At 42.3% G+C, this 21,319-nt stretch overlaps 1 protein-coding gene and 1 pseudogene across 3 annotated transcripts in view; both read left to right on the forward strand.

The window, feature by feature from the left end:
• SLC39A9 (solute carrier family 39 member 9) overlaps positions 1 to 12,058 on the forward strand; it is a 49,153-nt gene extending 37,095 nt beyond the window's left edge. For 2 of the 3 annotated variants that reach the window (XM_063091496.1, XM_063091497.1), the window contains exons 4-7: positions 3,024 to 3,092; positions 4,276 to 4,361; positions 4,844 to 4,978; positions 7,896 to 12,058. In XM_063091496.1, the coding sequence (XP_062947566.1) occupies positions 3,024 to 3,092; positions 4,276 to 4,361; positions 4,844 to 4,978; positions 7,896 to 8,126 (521 nt within the window). In that variant the 3' untranslated portion in view covers positions 8,127 to 12,058. The remainder of the gene's footprint in view (positions 1 to 3,023; positions 3,093 to 4,275; positions 4,362 to 4,843; positions 4,979 to 7,895) is intronic. The other variant, XR_010022986.1, reaches the window with a different exon arrangement.
• LOC134371575 (cytochrome c oxidase subunit 7C, mitochondrial-like) lies at positions 6,701 to 6,890 on the forward strand (annotated as a pseudogene).
• Positions 12,059 to 21,319: the final 9,261 nt, after the last annotated feature.

A 21,319-nucleotide genomic window follows, 5' to 3' on the forward strand; every position in this document is an offset into this window, starting at 1 on the left:
ATATCACCAGTGAGTAGCAGATGTACATCCTGTACCTCTAGATGTGATACCCTGAGAAACATCATCATCTATATAGTATTCCATCCAAGAACACATAATCTAAGGACACATCAGACAAACCCAGAAGGAAGCCTCTTTCTACTAAAAAACAAGAAAGGTGCAGAAAGGGAAATGTATTCTCCAAAAATGTCAGTGTCATAAAAGTCAATGGCAGAGGAAATGTTCCAGATGAAAGGAGACTAAAGAGTTACAGCTAAGTGCAATAAGTGATCCTAGACTGGATCCTTCCTGGAGAGGGAAAATGCTTTGAAGGACATTATTGGGCTATTGACAAAATTAGAATATGCAAGAGAAATTGGAAAAAGTGTAAATGTTAAATTTACTGAAGGTGGTAACTATACTGTGATTATGTAAGAAAATATTATTTCTCTTAGGAAATATACATTGAAGTATCTAGAGATAAAGCGTTATGTATGGTATGTGCTACTTACTCTTAAATGGTACCCCAAAAATGTGTACATAGAGAAAGAGCCTGAGTATAAATGATGATGCAAATCGGGCAGAATGTTAGACAATAGGTGAATCTGAGAAAAGGGCTGCATTATATAGTAGCCCACACTAGCCTCCATGGCATTTTTCTTGTGATTCTCATAAGTTTCAATTTTATTTATTTATTTATTTATTTCTTATCTATCTATCTATCTATCTATCTATCTATCTATCTATCTATCTATCTATCTATCTATCTATCTATCTAAAAGATGACCAGTAAGGGGATCTTAACCCTTGACTTGGTGTTGTGAGCACCACGCTCTCCCAAGTGAGCTAACTGGCCATCCCTATATAGGGATCCGAACCCATGGCCTTGGTGTTATCAGCATTGCACTCTCCCAAGTGAGCCATGGGCCGGCCCTATAAGTTTCAATTTAAAATTGATAGGCCCTATAATCCTATACAAAGAATTAAATGTAGAATGTGTTCCTTTATTCTTCCTCCTGTTTTATCTCTGACGTTACTACTGTTTTTGCTGACTCTCATATGTCTGATGAGATGGTTTTACCTATTCTCTGCAGGATTTTATGTAGGAGGGGTCTTCAAAAAATTCGTGAAAAAGGGCCAGACTGTGGCTCACTTGGGAGAGTGCGGTGCTGATAACACCAAGGCTATGGGTTCGGATCCCTATATAGGGATGGCCGGTTAGCTCACTTGGGAGAGCGTGGTGCTTACAACACCAAGTCAAGGGTTAAGATCCCCTTACTGGTTATCTTTAAAAAAAAAAAAAAAAATTTCATGGAAACATTCGTATTATCTTTTAATTCCATTTTTACATGAACTTTTTGAACTGTCCTCATGTTATTAAATATCAGTAAAAGTTTATTAAATTTATGCTAAAATGTAGTCTTATCCTGTAGATTCATGAAAACTGTTTAATTTTAAAGCCTCTAATTTTTATTTAAGGTGTTACTTATAACCACACCACAAGGCTATGTATAAAGAAAGGCCAAAATAAGTTTGTCACACAGTGTAATATGACTGTTCTTCCCAATTTGGGGTGATATTGAAATATTTGTTGTCTCAGAGTGATTAGACAGTGTTTTAATAGGAAGATAAAATTTATTAGTAAAAAGTAATGTTACTTTACTAATATGCTTTTTCCATAGTAAACCCTTCCTTCTGTGTGCTAGGCTGCTTAAGAAGATTAAATGCCCTGGAATTTATTTGATTAATATCCATCTGTCATTTCACCTGGCATTTTCATGTCTTTTAACTTTATATTGGACAGTATTTATTTGCCTTATGTTTCCTATAATATCAGTAACATATCATGTGATACAAATAAATAATTTTTTCACCCTCCAACAAGGATTTATTAAGCAATGATTGGGTGCCCAGTGCTATGCCACATTCTATAAGACATGTTTATTAAAAGAAAGAGAAAGAAGTAGAAAATTGAATTCTTTATTGTTTGCAGTCAATCTGGGGATAGAAGGCCTATTGAAGTGAAAACAGTTTTCTGTGTCTGAGGTGGTATATAGAAAAACCTTTGAAGTAGTATGTGGAGACTGCGTACATTGAGTGTTAGGTCTACTCAAGGGGAAAGAAGCTGTGAGCTGCAATTAATCTTTGATTTTTTCTTGAGGGAGGTGGTTCTAGAATTAGACTTAGAACAATGTCTTAAGTTTTGGGTTGATGAGCTGAGGACTTCAGTGTGTGCCAAGAATTAGGGGTGAGGAGATTTGGGGAGAGGAAAAGGAGAATGTTTTGTTAGAGGGTGTTAAGGAAATTGTTTTAACTGGACTGGATAGTGAGAAATAAAGTGGAACCAGCTGATAAAGGGCTTAAGAATCTATATAATAGAGCAGTTCAGACTGACTTTGAAAAGCAGCAAATTCTTAACTATTTTACTGACACATCAGAAGGGTGGTGTTTTCAAAAGATGAATCTGACATGGATGAATTACATTAGGGAAAAATGATAGTAAGGGAAAACCAGTGGGAGCCTATCGCTAATTTAGGCTTGAATTGATGAAAAGATAGGTTAGGGTGGTAGCAATAAAATGCAAAAAGGTAGATGTGACAGATGTTAAAATGAAGATAAAATTGCAGGAGGCTGGGGATGAAGAAGAGGTAGACAGTGACTATTAGACTGGTCTGGAAAAAAGTGATCAGAAGTCATAGAGCACTTTACATGGAGTGGTAGAGGATTTAAGGTGTATGAGGAAGTTGAGGCAGTTGGGGGTTACACATTTCAGGAATTTGTCTAAGGGAAGGCTGGGTCAACTGAAGGGTTCCCTCCCACCCACCTTTTGAGGACAGGGGAAACTGCTAAGTGTTTAAAGCAGAAAGAAAAAAGACAGCAGTGAGGAAAATAATAATCTACTATTTAAAGAGCTTTCAAAAAGTTTTTCCAAAATAAAATAAAATTAAATTAAATTAAAAAAAAATTTTTTTTCCACCTCCAGATCTGTGTTTGAAAAGTTTTGTCTCTCCTTGTTTATGCTGTCTTTCTCATTTTCACTTCAGATCCAGAAACAACGAGGCCCAGCAATTCCAAAATCACCACCACACTGGGTCTGGTAGTCCATGCTGCAGGTAAGGTTGGATTGCAGTGGAACCTCTTTCTTTTCTGTCAGACGAGGGAAGACTTAGTATTTGCATTACAGGAACTATCCACATTGAAGTTTCTTGGGCTGGCCTTCAGGGAAAGGGTTGCTTAGTGAAGTCCTTTAACATGAGCCCAAGCCCTGGTGTACGCATTGTTAGGGGTTTACAAGCTACGAATAGTTTCTATATTTTTTAAAGGTTAAAAAAAGAATATTTTATGGCACATGAAAATTACATGATTTAAATTAATAAAGTTTTATTGGAACACAGACATGCGCATGTGTTTATGTGTTATCTGCTATAATGGCAGAGTTGAATAGTTGCAAAAGGCCAGATGACCTGCAAAGCCTAAAATATTTATTGTCTAGACCTTTAAGAAAAGGTTTGCCAGGGCTGGCTGGTTAGCTCACTTGGTTAGAGCTCGCCAAAAGAAAAGAAAAGTAAAGAAAAGGTTTGCTGACCTGCCCTAGAATCTCATCTGGAAGAGAGCCTTGGCACTTTGTACTGAACATTCCTGCTACCCAGTGTAAGTACCAGTTTAAGCAGAAGTGATGTGTAGAATGTAAGAGTCTCAGCATTGCTGACAGGCACACCCTAGAATCATAACCCAAACCTAGTCCCAAAGGTAGGATTCTGTCAGTCACAAAAGCACATGAACGGTTGCACACTATTATCTGGACTTTTTGTAGTATAATATGCTTTTCTAACAAAATTCATCTGTTCAACAAATATTTACCTATTATGTATAAATCATCTATGTTGAGTCCTAGTGTCTTTATTTTCTTTCTTCATCTGTAAGATAAAGAGATGTTTCCTTTGAAATTCTTCTTTGGTATTTCTGTTATACAACTTGATTAACTAATCAATGGATTTTTGAGCATTATACTTTTTCCAATAACAATAAAAATAACTAACATATTGAATACTTTGAGCCAGGTGCTAAGTACTTTACATATGTTATCTTATTTAATCCTCATGAAAATATTAAGAAATATGTACTTTATTGAACCCATTTAAAGATGAGAATTCTAAAGTTCAGAAAGGTTAAGTAACCTGCCCAGTCAAATCCAGCTCTGCCTGACTCTAAAACCTACAAACTCATCACTACACTTACCTTATTGTTGTTATTTTTATTTATAGTATTTTATGCTTCATTTTTTTCCAAATTCAGCTGATGGTGTTGCTTTGGGAGCAGCAGCTTCTACTTCACAGACTAGTGTCCAGTTAATTGTGTTTGTGGCAATAATGCTACATAAGGTAAGCAAAATTTTGGTATAAAATTTTACATTCAATATATTGACAGTTAAAATTTCTCTTGATTTTTAATATTTTTCTGGGTTGGGAAAATTTTTTTAGTTAGTTTCATAATTATTCATTTTGGAGAATTAAATAAATCTGTGCAGAGCTATTTTTGCTACCATTTTCTTAAACTTTTACTTGAGCAGTTTTTTTTTTGTGGTCATATACACAAACTGTTAAATTTTCTACAGATTTCTATATTTCGTACTAATTTTTGTTCATAAGTATTTTTCTTTTTGAATATTTCCCTTTCCTACAATCCAGGAAACACACACATACAAATAGAATCTTTTCTTAGCTCAGAACATTGAATAGTACCTAACCAGGTACTATGCCTGGCTTTTTTGAATAAGAATTTACAGTCAAATGACATGTATTTGTTGATATAGAAGCAATCTGTACTTCTAGAGTGATAACAAGGAATAATTTTTCATTTCCAGGCACCAGCTGCTTTTGGGCTGGTTTCCTTCCTAATGCATGCTGGCCTAGAGCGGAATCGAATCAGAAAGCACTTGCTGGTCTTTGCATTGGCAGCACCAGTCATGTCCATGGTGACATACTTAGGACTAAGTAAGGTAAGTCTGATCCATGCCTAGCTTATCTCAACAAGTGTCTAGTTCTTTTGTGACCTGATAGAACTTACAATCTCTTATGTTAAATTTTTCAACAAAATTACCCTCTCAAACTAAACGTAAATTAGGAGTAAAAATCTGCAAAAAGTTAAATGTCTTAATTCCGAGTCAGTGCTCTTTATAAATTTAGCATTTCCTTACTCATTTAATTTGAAAACTTCTTCCCTATCAGTTTGAAGAATATTTGCATATGATATATGATCGTACTTCACTATTTAGAATAATATAACTTAAATGTAACCAGCCATGCTAATTTTGACAAGTACATACTAGGTCTTAGCCATCTCTATTTAATGTTAAGGTAGACACATGAAGCATGAAGCTTTTAGAAGAGTGGGGGATGAGCAGAGATTACTGTATTCAGCTAAGACTCAGATTTTTCTACTCCCAGCTCTCATATTGTGGAATATGAAATGTCCTGTTCTTTATCATTGTACTGAATATAGCTTCAGATCTGAAGTGATGTGTCACTTGTCAGCTCAGAGCCTGGGCACTCTTCTGATGCCAAGCTGGACCTTTCCATGCATTACAAATTTGTCTGTCTGGGCTGCAGTTCTTTGCAACAACCCTGCCCATTTTACCTAATGTCAACTGGCAGGTAACAGAAGGAAAATCTTAGAACCAAACTGACTCAGGGCTAGTTCATGGGAACTGCTTTTCCTCATGCCTTCTCTGAAGGTCGTTGATACTTCTGAGTGTTGGTCAATTCAGTATATGATGTAGTAAAACCTGTGTTTAAAGGAATATATGAAAAATGAGATGGTTAGAGAATGGTTTAGTTCCTGTTAATCAAGGATTTGTTGATCTGGATTACTAACAAATGCATTGTTGTAAAAACCCTTTCTAGTCATCTGAAAATCCTTACCTTCTTTCAGTTAGCAAGCAATATGTACTTCCTTTTAAAGTACTACTCCATCATTTCATTGATCAATATGTCTTTAGAACTTTAGGCAGGGGCCATCCCGTGGCTCACTCGGGAGAGTGTGGTGCTGATAACACCAAGGCCATGGGTTCGGATCCCATATAGGGATGGCCGGTTGCTCACTGGGTGAGTGTGGTGCTGACAACACCAAGTCAGGGTTAAGATCCCCTTACCGGTCATCTTTAAAAAAAAAAAGAACTTTAGGCAGGCAGGAAGGTACTAGTAATTCTGGAGGTGTGGGGGGTTGCATGCCCCATCTATGACATATTTTTTTCTTACAATTTTAATGAATTGTCTCAGTCCATTGGTCTGCTTTTTTAATAGAAAGGTTGAAATTATTTGTATAAAGAGTAGCTTCTGAGATAATTCTCAGCTGTGTGAGGACAGCTGCTGCATTGTGATTACCACATCTCAAGCACCTAGCCTAGAGCCTGGTACACAGGGGATGCTTCTTACATAATGTGTGAAATTTAATATCTTCATTAATATGTTTTTGATTCCATCTCATGAATAACACAGGCCAAACCTGTTCAACCAGTGCTTGAAGTTCATTTTAAAAAACAGTTGTGGTGAATGCAAGGGTACTTCAAAAAGTTCACGGAAAAACGGGATTGAAAGATAATATGGCTTTCCGGTTCTCGCACACAAGGGAACAAGGTCGTGAAGAAAGGAGGAGTTGGTGTGGTTTTGTCCTTCCTTCTGCCTTTGGTCTCTGTGCCTTTCACAGAGCTTCCCACAGCGCCATGTTGGGACAGAGCATTCGGAGGTTCACAACCTCTGGTCTGTAGGAGCCTCCGGGAGGAGGGCCCAGGAAAGAATTTGCCATTTTCAGTGGAAAACAAGTGGAGGTTACTAATTACGATGACTTTGTACTTTGGATCTGGATTTGCTACACCTTTCTTTATAATAAGACACCAACTGCTTAAGAAATAAGGATGTTTTAGTTGATCCATTTAACAGATATGAAGAGTGTTTTAAGGGGTGCATTCTCTTTGAAAAATGGATCAAACTCTTGAATTCATAGCATACTAGATGTGTTTGTAAATAAACTTATGACATGAATGCTTAATGCCTTTTTTCTGAGATAGGGAATGTGATAATTGACTATGTGCTTACTTTATTATTTGGGTAATATTCCAGTATTAGTTTCTTAATCAAGAACTGTGTGTGATTTAGTTCGTTTCATAGTCTTAAATTCTGAGATTTTATTTAATTTTTGATTCCTACTTCAGGACCTTGTTAATAATTTATGTCATAAAAGAGAAATGCAAATTGGAAAAAAAAAAAAGATAATGCAAATCTTTCCATGAACTTTTTGAAGACTCCTTGTATAGTTAATAATAGTGTGTTGTACATTTCAAAATTGCTAAGAGTAAATTTCAGATGTTCTCACCACAAAAAATTATAAGTATTTGAGGTGATAGTTCTGTTAATTAGCTTGATGTAATTATTACATTATATTCATAAATCATATATCACTTTGTACCCCATAAATATATATGACTACAAATTGTCATTTTACAGTAATTTTTTTTTTTCTTTTGTGTTTTTGTGACCGGTAAGGGGATCGCAACCCTTGGCTTGGTGTCTCCCGCACCGCGCTCAGCCAGTGAGCGCACTGGCCATCCCTATATAGGATCCAAACCCACGGCGGGAGCGCCTGCTCCCAGCGCCGCACTCTCCCAAGTGCGCCACGGGGTCGGCCCAGTAATTTTTTTTTTAAAAGCAATTAAAAAGCAACTGTGTACATCACTAATATTCTTAAACCCTTATTTGGAAGCTTCCCATAAATAACGTAAAATTGCTCTGGTGTAAAGATGTCCCCAGTGTCCTAGATGGCACCAGTTGTGAATATTGCATGTTTTTTAATTGAGACTTCTTCCTGACCCTGAATTTTACTTGACTTAATTTTTCTTCTTTCTCTCTTTTAATTCACAGAGCAGTAAAGAAGCCCTTTCAGAGGTCAATGCTACTGGAGTGGCTATGCTTTTCTCTGCTGGGACATTTCTTTATGTTGCCACAGTACATGTCCTCCCCGAGGTGGGCGGAATGGGGCACAGCCACAAACCCGACACCACTGGAGGAAGAGGCCTCAGCCGCCTGGAGGTGGCAGCCCTGGTTCTGGGGTGCCTCATCCCACTCATCCTGTCAGTAGGACACCAGCATTAAATGTTCAGGTTCCAGCCTCAGTCCATGGCCATTCGCAGCCAGTGAGAACAGTCGGCACATGACAGCTCCTCACTTCTCAGTCTCTTGTCTCGCCTTGCCCATCTCCATCTGTATTCCTAGAGTCCGGAGGGAGGTGAGATTAAAACCTGGAGTAATGGAAAAGCTTTTAGAGTAGAAACAACACATTGCAATTAGGTATAAACATTCTGTTGTGTTGTCTTTAAAAGGGCCCTTGGCATTTTGAGTTTTGATGTTTCTCTTAACCCTATTCTCAGGGAAGATGAAATTTAGTTTTAAGGAAGAGTGGAGAACTTCATACTCACAATGAAATAGTAATTATGAAAATACAGTGTTCTGTAATTAAGCTAAATCTCTTTGTTGAGAGGCTGTGCCACTTTATCCATTGATTTTAACATGGTTCTCACCATGGCTTTAGTACCTATGCCACATGCCTTGATAGGTCACAGCACCCACTCTCTTACATGCTAAAGGTGATTGTGGTTAGTTTGGGATTAGAGTTAGGGAAATGACAGAAAGACACACTGAAAGCTAACTTTATACTCGAAAGAGATAATCCATTGAAAAAGGATGTCTAGAGAGACTTAACCACCTCCTTTTGCACGTGCCTCTCCAAATACAACCTGCCATTCCATAAATGGAGCAACAGAGGTGGGACTAGCTTTCTCAAGAGGTGACTAGTATTTTGAAGCATTTCTTTTCAAATTCTGCTTTGCAGAATACCTACTTCCAACACATTCTTAGAGGAGCCAAGTTTTAGTAGGTTCAGGTGTAGGCTTTCCTTCAAGAACAGTTACATCACAAAGTATCTTTGGAAATGAAGGGATATTAAATTTTAAGTGAATTTGGATAGTTATTGACATCTTTGTAGTAACTTTTTTAAAAGTGAGACTACCAAAATCTATGTTGTCCTTTTTTTAAAAGGATTTCTCTTAGCAGATAGGCAGTCCTTCTGGCTAAAATACTTGGTCAGCTTGTGGAGCCCTGTGTCTGCTCACATAAGTACCTATTGATTTAAAGCTTATTGAAATCATGTCTTTAGTCTCCTCTTTTCCATACTTTTCTTCTAACTTTGCCCTCTAGTTCCTCCTCCCCACAATTTGCTGCTTACTGCTACTGGCAATGCTAATATTTGTGTGAGATGAATTCTCCTCGGGACAACCACTTCTTGAACTGTGATAATGAAGATAACATTGTCTCTATTCTTTATTCCCTTCAAAGAAGTTACCTTTGTGTCAAATACAGCTTTGTTAAGCCCTTAAAATATCACCTCCTCATGTGTGAGTCAACACAATCACTAATATTCTGGTAATTTAAACAATTGAGACAGCAAAAGTGTTTAACAAACTAGGGTAATTTCCCCATATTTGCCAAAACCCATGTAAACCCTCTTTTGTCAAATAAGTGTATAATATTGTATTATTAATTTATTTTTGATTTTCTGTACCATTTCAGAACACATTACGTTAAGAGAGAACCAAGACTAGTTTCTTCAGGGCAGTGACTTTAGTAGTTTATAAAAACGTGTTATGTATGCGTAAGCCAGCATGCCTGTGATTTCTTTATTTCCTTCCTAGATTTGTCACTGCGTCAGCAGCTGTGGAAGTAAAACGTGGGAGCCCTCTGCTGGCTGCAGTGAAGAAAGTAGCATAAATAGGATAGATACCATTTTGTATGGTGGTTGACAACCACTGCATACAATTTTAAAACCAAGAAAAGGTATAGTAAGGAAAGTCTAAGTGACTTTCCTGATTAGATGATAATAGCTGACTTATAAGCGACTTGGGGTTTCATCTGGTCCTTCAAAATTATATGGTTGCCTTGATTCTCTCTGGAAACTGACTTTGTCAAATAAGTAGCAGATTTTAGTGTCTGGTTTGGTTTGGATAGTACTTCCTATCATGTCGTCGTGTGCAATGGTCAGAGATTTTGTTCTGCTGGCCAAAGCCTCTTTCAGCAGTGCCTTGCCATCACACTTGTAAGTTTAGCTAGAATATCTTGCTGGATAGGGTCTTCACTCTGGCAAGGACTGAACCATCTAACTTCCAAATTTGCCTTTGTGTCTGGACCTCACTATTAACAAGCAAACCTTTCAAGATCCTGTCAGTTCTCAGAAGCTATGAACTTTCCCAGATTTTAAAGCTGCTGCCTCAGGAATTACTCGTTTCTCTCCTGGTCAGTAGGCAGAAATAGCCATACTAATTTTATAGGGCTCAAATGCATCTTCAGGCAGCAGGAAACCAAGCAGCGTGGCAGAGGCCTCCTTCACTGGAGGAAGAGCTTGCTCATATGGTGGGCGGTGTCCCAGGATGCGAGGCCCGATCGAAGTTCACTTTTTGACACATTTCAGTTGTTTTCCTCTTGTTTAAAACTGCCTCCTTAGATGTGGATGCCTTAATGCTCTAACACATTTGAAAACATTGGCAGTACTTAAGTTGCTGCCATGATTACAAATAGAATGATTGGCTACCAAAGAGATGCAAGTGATGGTTAACAGCATGGTCAATCCATTTCCTCATAACCAAAGTTAATCTTTTTTTTTTTTTTTTTAAAGATGACCGGTAAGGGGATCTTAACCCTTGACTTGGTGTTGTCAGCACCACGCTCAGCCAGTGAGCGAACTGGCCATCCGTATATGGGATCCGAACCCGGGGCCTTGGTGTTATCAGCACCGCACTCTCCCGAGTGAGCCACGGGCCGGCCCCCCAAAGTTAATCTTAATTGCAGTTTGAATCCCTTTCCTTTCTAGGGATAGACTTTCTTCAGATTCCAAGTACTCTCTTAAATGGCAAATAAAGTTGAAAAATGCTACTGATCCATTCCCCTCACTTTTTCCCCAGTTAATTGCTATCAGTTCCCATTTTGCCAAAGCAGTGATATTCCAGGTTTGATTTGGTTTTCCTGTGCACGCTGTTGCCAAATTTCTTTTTTTAGGCAAAGGCTCTGCACTGGAATGTAGAGATTTGGAAACAGTACTACCTACAGAGGCTCTGTGTTCTCTTTCCTGCTGTTTCACCTTTTTATTTCCCAATTCAAAACAGTGAAGTCATCCCCATTCTGGTATTTTGAGTCACTAGAAAATAAGAGGGGCTGGCTGGTTAACTCAGTTGGTTAGAGCATGGTGCTGATAATACCAAGGTCAAGAGTTCAAATCCCCAAATGACCATCCGCCAAAAAAAAAAAGGGGGGGGGAGTGGCTGTTTTGATTTGTCACTTCTTTGTAGAAAGGAGAAACTGTAATTGTGTTTTCTTACCAGCCTACTTCTAAGTGTCACTGCCTGGTTTTTCTCTTTTTCAAGGATTAGAACTAGGAGGACACACCAGCATCGGAGTATAAGCCCCTGAAACACATGGTAGCTAGGTACTGAACACGGGAACTGTATGTCAACAGCAGCATAAGCCCCCAAAGAATGTTCCTGCCTTTTGAGCCCCTGAACCCCTTGGGAGACTGAGAATAATGACCAGATTCATCCAAAACTGCTGCAGTGCAAGGTGAGAACCTCTGTAATTGTTCTACGGGGATCCTTTCTTGCATTAGAAAATTTCTGCTCAATACAAAATGGTTCACATCGCCTAAAGAGCACTATTGGAGATGCTATGAAATTAAAACCAATGAGGTAACCTCTTTGTATCTGATACATCTAGATTCACCTGAAGAAAACTGAAGGAAATTTGTGACTTGTGGGAAAGGACTAAACAACCATTTAGGAATTCTCTAGATGTGTTCAGTAACACATATATTGGCTTTGATCTTTTTTCTGGTAGCATCTTCCAGCAAGTTGGAACTCTCATGGGATAACACTGCAGTTCCCCTGGTTTAGTAGCCTGAACAGTGATTTTAAATGTCCCTTTTTCTGGATCCTTTGTGAACACGAAATCATTCCATGGATGGCTGCCTTATAATTTTGTCTCTTTCCACTTTAATTGTGAATGGTTAAAAAAAATTGCTGTTTTCTGATTTGTTTTATGTATTAAATTTTTATTAGTGCATACCTATGTGAGTGGCTCGTTACTTATCCTATTGGCAATTTGTTTTTCTGTTTGATAACCAGACTTGACCCACATTTGACCATCAGAAAAGGTAATGAAACCCTGTGAAGAACAGCAGAAAGATGTACCTACTATATGCACATCCTTTAGGTGATGGAGGAAGAAAGGAGGGAGAGGAAAGTAAGGACTTGATATACCATCTTCTCCAAAAGACACAAATTCATTGATAATTTTTTTGCCTTACATTGTTAATAGCAAAAGGTAGCTCTCTATTTCCAGAAAAGAGAAGCAAGCAACAGATCCCAGTCATAGTGGATTCATTTCAAAGGGGGAGAGTTGTTATATGAGTACATAGATGCAATGAATAACTGACCCTGGAAGTAGATATTTAAATAGAAGAGCAACTTGTGAATTTGATAAATGTTTTCTCCTTCTGTGGATTTCAGTGCTGGGGTTCACTTTTAACTTACAAATACATTCTATATATAGCAGTGTATCATTGAAATGTATAATTTGTATGTTTAGTCATTAGATTTCATTCATTATTACTGGTCCACTCTTTTCTGGTTTTCTGTATGTATCACAAGTGCTTCAGCTAGTTACAGAGATTGTGACCAGAGTATTAGTTTCATGAAAACCTCTCCTCAGGAAGAAGAAAATGGCAAAGAGGGCCTGGTATTTATGATTCCTGTCATCTCTACAGGAGCCCTCAGGAGAAGTTCTACATCCTCTGCTTTGAACAGTAGACTTTGAAATCTTAGGAAGTCAGCATTATGCCCTTTCACCCTGCTGCCCTGAGATTAATATATATATATATATATATACGTATATATACGTGTATATATATATATACACGTATATATACATATATATACGTGTATATACGTGTGTGTGTATATATATATATATGTGTATATATATATATATATATATATATATATATATATATATATATATATATATATATATATATATATATGCGCACATGGGCTTAGGCAAAATAGCCAGCAGTTCTTACTCTGTTTTGTGTTGTTTTTAATTCTTATAAGCTATCGCTGCATCCTCCAGTATAGTTTTTACAATGTAAGAACTAAGACACCTTGTGTCTGTGTTGTCCCTATGTATGGAATGCTCTTTCCCCAGCTTCCTCACCTACGACAGGTCTTGATCCAGTGTCTCCTTCAATTAGGCCTACTGTGACCACCTGAGTTAAAATTGTAATCTTCCCCCACTTTACCCTGTTCCTTACCCTGTTCAGTTTCCTTACCCATACTCCTTACCCTGTTCTATTCCATGCTTCTTACCCTGTTCTATTTCCTTTTCTGTAGCATTGATCACCTTTTAATGTGCCTTATAATGTGTCTTTACTTTGTCCCACTTTCCCACTATAATATAAGCTCTAGACAGGCAGGTTCTTAATAAATATTTGGTCGGCCCTGAGGGGACACTTCTTCCTAATTTACAACCCAACCCCCCCATACCACCAGCTGAAGGCCTGTTCCCTAGTAGACCAGCTGCGGACTTCCTGTGTACCTGCATCTTTGCCTCACGCTTGGTGAGTGCTGCTTGGGAGTTAGCAATGGAGTTGGAAGTCAGAAAGGCATGGGATTGAATGTACAGGTGGGAAGTTAACTGGGTTCAGGTTAGTAAGGTGCTCTATGACTGATTTAGGGATTGGAAAACCTGGATCCCATTTCTGGCTCAGCTACTGATTTCTGTTACATTGTTAGCCATTGCCCAGCTTTATAATTTTGGGATAGAAATGAGTGAAGCATGTGCCGCACTTTGGTTGCCACACTTGTAGTGAGATCCAGACAAATTCAGGAGCCATCAGAGGAGGGAGCCTGGTGGAGAGAAGATGGAGAGCAAACTTCGGGCATTTGAGGAAACTGGAAGGAACTGGATTGTTTGCCCTATGCTTGGAACACCCTTAGGGGCAGAACTTCATAACCATCTTCACATACTTCAAGGGATGTCAGGTGCAGGAAAGAGATCCTATATTCTTGAGAGGGTAGACCTGTAGGTAGGCTGAGCCCAGCCCCTCCTCCACTTCAACTCTTCACTCAGCAGCCTTAGTTGAGCCCTTCTTATGGTCCAGGCACTCCTAGGTGCTGCGTGTACAAAAGGGAGTCATGAGTCAGTTCCATCCCTTGATGAGCTTGTGTTTCAGTGAGAGATTCAAGCAGAGAACACAACTGTCAGTAGTGAGGTAAGCAGAGGAGACGAGGTAGCACAGGGTACTATGAGAACACAGGGGGCAAGAAACGCAGCATGGGGCTTTGGGGAATAGCCGAGGGAGAGGAGACCTGAGCTGAGTCAAAGGCTGAACAGAATGAGCTATGTGGAGCAGCTGGGAAAGGTTCTCTGAGGTGGAAGACCTACGTGGGTAAAGGCCTGGTGGCACACAAGAATATGGGCTCTGCCTAGAAGGTGCCATCTGGCTGAAGGAGGGTTAGGCAAGAGGTGGGTATGCAAGATATATCAGTTCCTTTAGTGACCTCCAAGCTTCCAGATTTAAAATCCTACAGATAATTGGGCTGAGCCAGGGTCTTTGTGATCCGTGCCTCAGCTCTAACTGGTGTCCCTTCCCAGGTACAGTTCTGGGTGGCCTGAGTTCCTGGCACCACAGGTATGAGTCATGAATATGGTAATGGCTTACAGATCTGTGCATTCCAGAGGCTCCTCTGGCCCCTCAAGGTGGAGCTGGGTGACTTTTTTCCTCCCCTACCTCTGCCTGTCTCCCCCACTTCTTGGCTGGAGCCTAAGGACTCCCCTCATACCACTTCCAGACATCTGTGTTACAGTTATGTACAGAAGACCTAACCCAGCCTCCAGTGGTTCCCACTCTTTCTGTCCTTTGGCTCTCCCCAACACTCCTGTCCCCTCTGTTTCTTGGTTTATTGAAGGGGGACATGCCGTGGAACAGGAAGTGTGCCCACCCATCACCTTCCTCCGTGTGCACAGGCCTCCATCACCATCTCAGCAAAGCCTCTACCCCAACGTCTTGTTTCCTTCCAATCCTCTAGCCTCTGTCTGAATTGGGTCTTCCCTGTGCTAGAGGCACAGCACAGGAGTGGGAGTAGAACCTGTATTTGTATTCTCTTCTGTCCCTGCCTTTGCCTGCTCAATACTTTGAGAAACCAGAAAAGAACATGCTGTTGAACCTGGAAAAAACACTCTAAGATAACGTGATGCTGAGAGTTCGGAGGGCCCTTTTGATATATGAAGCCATGAGGGTTTCAAAATAACTTGCCTAAGGTCTTTTCATTGAGTAAAGATGGACCTAACACTGGTGAAGGGCACCGTCTCTCAGATGTTCTGGGACAGTGTGTAAAATTGTATCAATAAGTGGCTATGGGCTTATTGGCTAGACTCAACATGTCTGCCCCCACCTCAAATAAGATATTATACTTGCTCTTAGAAGACAAATTAATGTATAGTACTTCCCCCTTACCTGCAGGGGATATGTTCCAAGACACCCTCCCCCCCAGAGGATACGTGAAACCTCAGGTAGTATTGAGCCCCATATACACTATGTTTTTTCTTATACATACATATTTATGATAAAATTTAATTTACAAATAGGCACATTAAGAGATTAACAACAATTACTACAAATAGAACAATTATAACGATATACTGTACTGTAATAAAAGTTACGTGAATGAATGTGGTTTCTGTCTCTCAAGATATCTTTATGTAATGTTTCTGGACCACCATTGAACAAGGGTAAGAAACCATGAATAAGGGGGGGGGGACTACTGTATACATTTCAACCCACATATCACCCACAAGAGGGAGCACTGGATATCTTCAGTGTTTCTGAGCAGTGTGCTCCCCACGGTGAGGCCCTTGTATCCCAAGGTCCATGTCAGTGCTGTGAAGTGGCTGGCAGGCTGGCAGGGCAACAAGTTCTCCAGCCAGCCCCAGAAACATTTCTACTTTGGCAGCCTTTGGTGTGAGTGACTACTGGGCAGTGAAGGCAAGAGCCTAGCAAGAGGCTGACCTTGCTGATGAGAATAGAACTGAAGGGAGCCCAAGTCAAGAGAAATCTTGAATGGGGGCCTGCCAGTGTGGTGTCAGGCTGTACTTCCCACAGGCAGGTGAGACTTCCTGCTCCCCAGCACGCCCAGGTCGAGGGCAGCTGGTCTTCTGTGCCCACACATGCTCTCCTTGGGCTCCCCCACTCCCTAGTCCTTTGGCCTGCTGGCTTCACACCTGCATGTGGTGCCCCCCATACCCCATCTCACTCACTCTTTGTTCCCCTGGAGGCAACAAAGTCCTCCACAGGTAAAGGAGCCTAAGACCCATCCTGGCCTTAGGAAATGCAATCAAAATAGGAATATAATTCAATAAAAAGTGACGTGTTTAAATTCTCACATGGGGAGGGGGGAGTGGCATCAGCAAAGGTATCACAAAAGAAGAGTCATTTGAGCTGCATCTCAAAGTAGGGTTTCAGGAATAAGAAGAAAACATTCTAGACTGAAGGGTGGCAAGTGAAAAGAAGATGCAAAAGAGCATGGTGGCTTCGTAGAATATTAGAACCAGTATGGCTGGAGTACAGCATCAGGGAGAGTGACGGGGTGAGCCTGGGCACTAGGTGGGACCAGTCACCAAAACGTGAGACCTACCCACTGTGAAGGGTATTAGAATCAAAGGTCAGGAGTTGGGAGCTCGAGTTGGAGGAACAGAGATCCAGCAGAGGGTTTTACACAGGAGACTCATGATCAGCTTTCGGCTTTGAAAAGACTACATGGGTGATGGTGGTGAGCCTGGATTCTTTGGACGCCTCTGCTACAGGTGGGTGAGTCATTTGAAAAAGTTGAACATGAAGCAAGTTGAGAGTGGAGGGAGGGGTGCTGCTGCGAGAACACAGAGTCCCAGTGATTGTCCTTGTTCAGACAGCTAATGGCAGAGCCTGGACTTAAACCCATCTTAATGCTAAAAGCAGGTGACAAGTCTGCCATCTAAAGATTGCTGTCACATACATTCTCAACCACCCCACAAATTCTGTTCTATAGACAAAGGGAAGCTGAGGGCCCGAGAGGTCAGTCTCTACTGGGCTGGCAAACCAGAACAGGAAACTGCAGCACCCAAACAGAGGCCAAGTGAAGACAAATCAATTCAGTAAGCATTTGTTAGTGCCTGTCACATGCCCTGGACCTTGTCCATAAGGAGCTCAGAGTCTGGACGGGAAGCAAACAAGGCAGACAGACGTGCTAGAATGGATGGATAAGCAAAGGTCCACGGGAACCAAGAGGAAGGCATTGTTTCAGCTGAAATTGGTGCCATACCCTTGTGGAGTCTAGGGTGGGAGTCTGATGATGGAATTTGGGTCAGTGGAGGGAAAGAGGTTCCATGGAATACACTCGATACTGCAGCAGGGCCAGGTCTGGAGCCCAGATTTTTCTGCCTCTTCTGCTTCTTGGTCCTATAGGGGACACTTGGGCTGGGCCCAGTCATCAGACTGACACCAGTGCTGAGACAGCTCAAAGAAGCAGAGTAGCAGTGCTCCTGGGTCCTTCACTTGCACCAGCCCAGAAACAAGTGGGAAAGGCATGGCCTGCCTGGCTCAGGGTGGGATCAGGAACAGAAGGGTCAGGGAGCTGGGTGGCACTCTGGGAAGAGCTACTTTTGTCTAGGTTTTGGGAGCTTTTGTGGCCCAGTCAGGATGTGGCTCCAGGGAGACCTTGTCACCATTTCCTGTCGGGCAATGTTTCCCTGCCCATTCCTGGGGGCCCTGCCCACATAGTGGGATAAATAAGACCTTGTGTCTAGCTCACTGTAGCTGAAGTACAAGATCAGAGAGCTGGATTCCTTACCATTGGCCGGTCACATAAAATGACCTGCAGACTATGGATAAAAGCAGCATTATGAAAATATATGTTTGTTATCAGGAGTCCACCCCTGAGCACAGCTGAGAGGTTGGAATTTTATAGTGCGAGTAAAGCTGCATCTTCAGTTCTACAGGAACTTTCAGCCTTAGGTGAGTTGGCAGTTGAGAGAAATTACTGGAAAAAGGGGGGGGGCGGCAAGACTGGAAATAAAGTGGTCCAGCATTTTCTCAGCCCGCACTTAACCTTACATGGCAGCGTGCTGCAGTGTGAAGGGCATGGGCTTAGGATTCAGACCAGATCAAGTATCTTCTTCCTGGCTCTTTCTCTCATTCAACACATATTTAGGGTCCATCATGTTCCAGGAAATTATTAGCTGTGTGACCTTCTGTAGATTAGTTTTTCGAACTTCATTTTTCTCATCTGGAAAACTAAAAACAATATGCACCTCATGAGCCTATTGTAAAAATTAAGTGCAATGGTCATTTGTAAATAACATATTTAGAACACCAGCTCTGCATCTAAGCAGTATAGGCCACTTAGGGACCCTGAGTTTCTACCTCAGACTAGTCTCACTTAGTTCCTGATAAGATTGGGCAGCCCTGACCCACTTGGTCTAGGGCACTGGATTGGCACCTGGCTTGTTTTGTCTTTCTGCAAAACTATCAGCCACGAAGTCAGCACTCCCACCAGCAGAGGCAGAGACCACAGTGGAAGCAGACACGGCTTCTCCCAAGGCCGACTTTGCCATGATCTGGGCTGGTTAATTGAGGGGAACAGAAGCCACTCAAGTATCTAGTGGTTGATCAAATTTGTGCTGTTTGCTTCAGGGCAGTCTTTCCTCCCAGCCTTAGCTACTATTAGCTACAGTCTGTTCAGATATCCTGCATGCAGAGGGAATGGGCCAAGATGGCTTTATCTTTGCCATTGAAGAAACGTGCTCCATTTCTTCAATTGAAGAAATGAGCCTTTCCCAGGATCATCTGGGCTCACTCAGCCTGTCTCCTTGGGAAGGACTTCTCCCAAATGATTCCAGGTATCCTGCCTTTCTCCAGCCCATGGCTCACCAGCTCATCACTAGTCCTCATCACAAGCAGCAAAAACTGCTATTGACCCGATTCAGCAGAAAAGGAATGAATTTACCACAAATATATTAGGAGGGCCAGAGACCCAGGCCTAAGGTGAAGCTTCCAGGAACCATCCCCAAAAGCATGCTGCAGAAGCAGCCTGGTGAGGATGACAGCCAGGGCAACTGTGGCTGCTGCATCAGAACACAGAGCTGACATGCAAAGCAGCAAGTCTGATGCTTTTGTCACTATCTTCCCTTAAAAAGTGCATGCCTGTGCATGCTTTTTCCTCACATGTGTCACCTGCAAACTCACTTGTGTCTTCTGACACAAGTTTTCTTAGCCTCCAACTTAGAAAAGCTGGACTCCTCCTATGGGAAAATATCCAAGAATTAGAATGTGTGTCAAAAATAGCAAAAAACGGGCCGGCCCGTGGCTCACTCGGGAGAGTGTGGTGCTGAGAACACCAAGGCCCCGGGTTCGGATCCCATATACAGATGGCCGGTTCGCTCACTGGCTGAGCGTGGTGCTCACAACACCAAGTCAAGGGTTAAGATCCCCTTACCGGTCATCTTTTAAAAAAAAAAAAAAAAAAAAATAGCAAAAAACATGTGAAATGTTCACTTTGCCCTCTATTCCAGGACTCTCATCAGCTTCCCAATCCTGTCTCCTCCCACCTGGGGGACCCAGGACTGGGCCCCTGTGTTAAGAACCAGCCTGAGATGTTCTGCAGAGGAACACAGGCCACAAGAGAGGCACAAGGGAATTCAGATGGGCTCCTCTGGACAGTGAGCAACAAGGGGATGCTACCTAGGCCTGGGAACCCCGGGGCTGGTTAAGGGAAGAGTGCCAGGGTGGAGATTAAGGAAGCCCCTGGGAGGTCCGTTCTTACCTAGACTCATAAAATGTGAGACCTAGGGAAGCCCTGGGGAACATCTAGTGAGGGTCACAAACTCAAATGCCTACAGGGAGAAGCCAGGCAGATAAGACAATAGGCAATGGGATTTGTGGAGAATGCCCCTTTAAGCACCAAAATCAAAACTTAAAAAAATACTGTGCAAATAGTGCTAAGAGTGATAACTGTGGTGGGGGCAGGGGGAGCAATGGACTAGAAAGGGAACTTTCTGGGGTGATGGAAATGTTCCCTATCTCGCTTTGGGTGGTGGTTACATGGTATATACATTCATCAAACAAATACTTACGATCTGTGCACTTTACGGTACAAGTACACCTCAATTTTTTCACTTGGGGAGAGTTAATAAAGTCTATCTGTAAAACGATTTGGTTCTCAGGCTACCCGTTTGCAAGCTTCTGTTCCAGTCCGACCTCTTTATCTTACATATTAGAAATCGGAGGCCCTGACGAGGGGAAGTGGTTTTCCGTAGGGCACAGGTGAATTGTGACTGCCCAGAGATGGTCTGCGGCGTCTTGGCCCGAAAAAGGGTGACTGCAACTCGGTCTAGCGGGCGGCCTCTGCCTGCACAAACTCAATTCCTTGCCTTTGGAGTGGTGCGAAGAGCTGTGCTAGCCTAGCGTTTTCAGCCGTCCCCAGGGAGGCAGCCCGCAGGGGCTGGGCAGAAGTCTGCCCTGCCTGAAAGTGAGACAGTCACCAAACGCCTGCCTGCCAGGGGGGGAGCGGAAGTGGACAGAGCACCGAGCCCCGGGGAGCACGGGCCAGGAGCGCAGATAAATCACGAGCACAGACTGCACTGACAGCTCGAGACTGGCACAGCGCCAAATGCCGACACCGTCAGTCGCGTTCCAGGAAAAGAAATCCGATCAGGGCGAGGCGGCTGCGGTGCAAAGCGAAACCCACCTGAGGGAGCAGGGACGAGCTACCAACCTTGACTGAGCCTCCTCTGGGCTGGGAACTTGGGGCACTTACCAAAGTCTTACCTGGCCACCGGCCTGCGCGAGGAGGGACAGGAATCTCCGCTTTACAGGCGAGAAAAGCTGCTTACCGGGCTATGTAAGGACTCAGTCGGGATTCCAAGCCCTGCTGTCCGACACCACACCCTGGCTCCTTCCTCTCCGTCACCCAGCGGCCAGCAGGTGTCTGCAGGAGTGGACTGCAGCCGTCACAAAGCGGACGTGTCCCCTTTTTCCGGGTAGGAGCTGCAGGCGAGAAGGAGCCCGGGGATGGTGGTGCTGGGTGCGTGGGGTGGGGGTGGGGAGGTGCCGTGGCGCAGGCCGGGGCCGAGACACCCGCCAGGACCTTCCGGACGCACGGAGCCCGGCCCTGCAGCCGGCGCCCGCCCTGATTGGCGCTCGCGGCGGGCCTCCA

This window comes from Cynocephalus volans, chromosome 3, assembly GCF_027409185.1.
Source record: "Cynocephalus volans isolate mCynVol1 chromosome 3, mCynVol1.pri, whole genome shotgun sequence".
Lineage (NCBI taxonomy): Eukaryota > Metazoa > Chordata > Mammalia > Dermoptera > Cynocephalidae > Cynocephalus > Cynocephalus volans.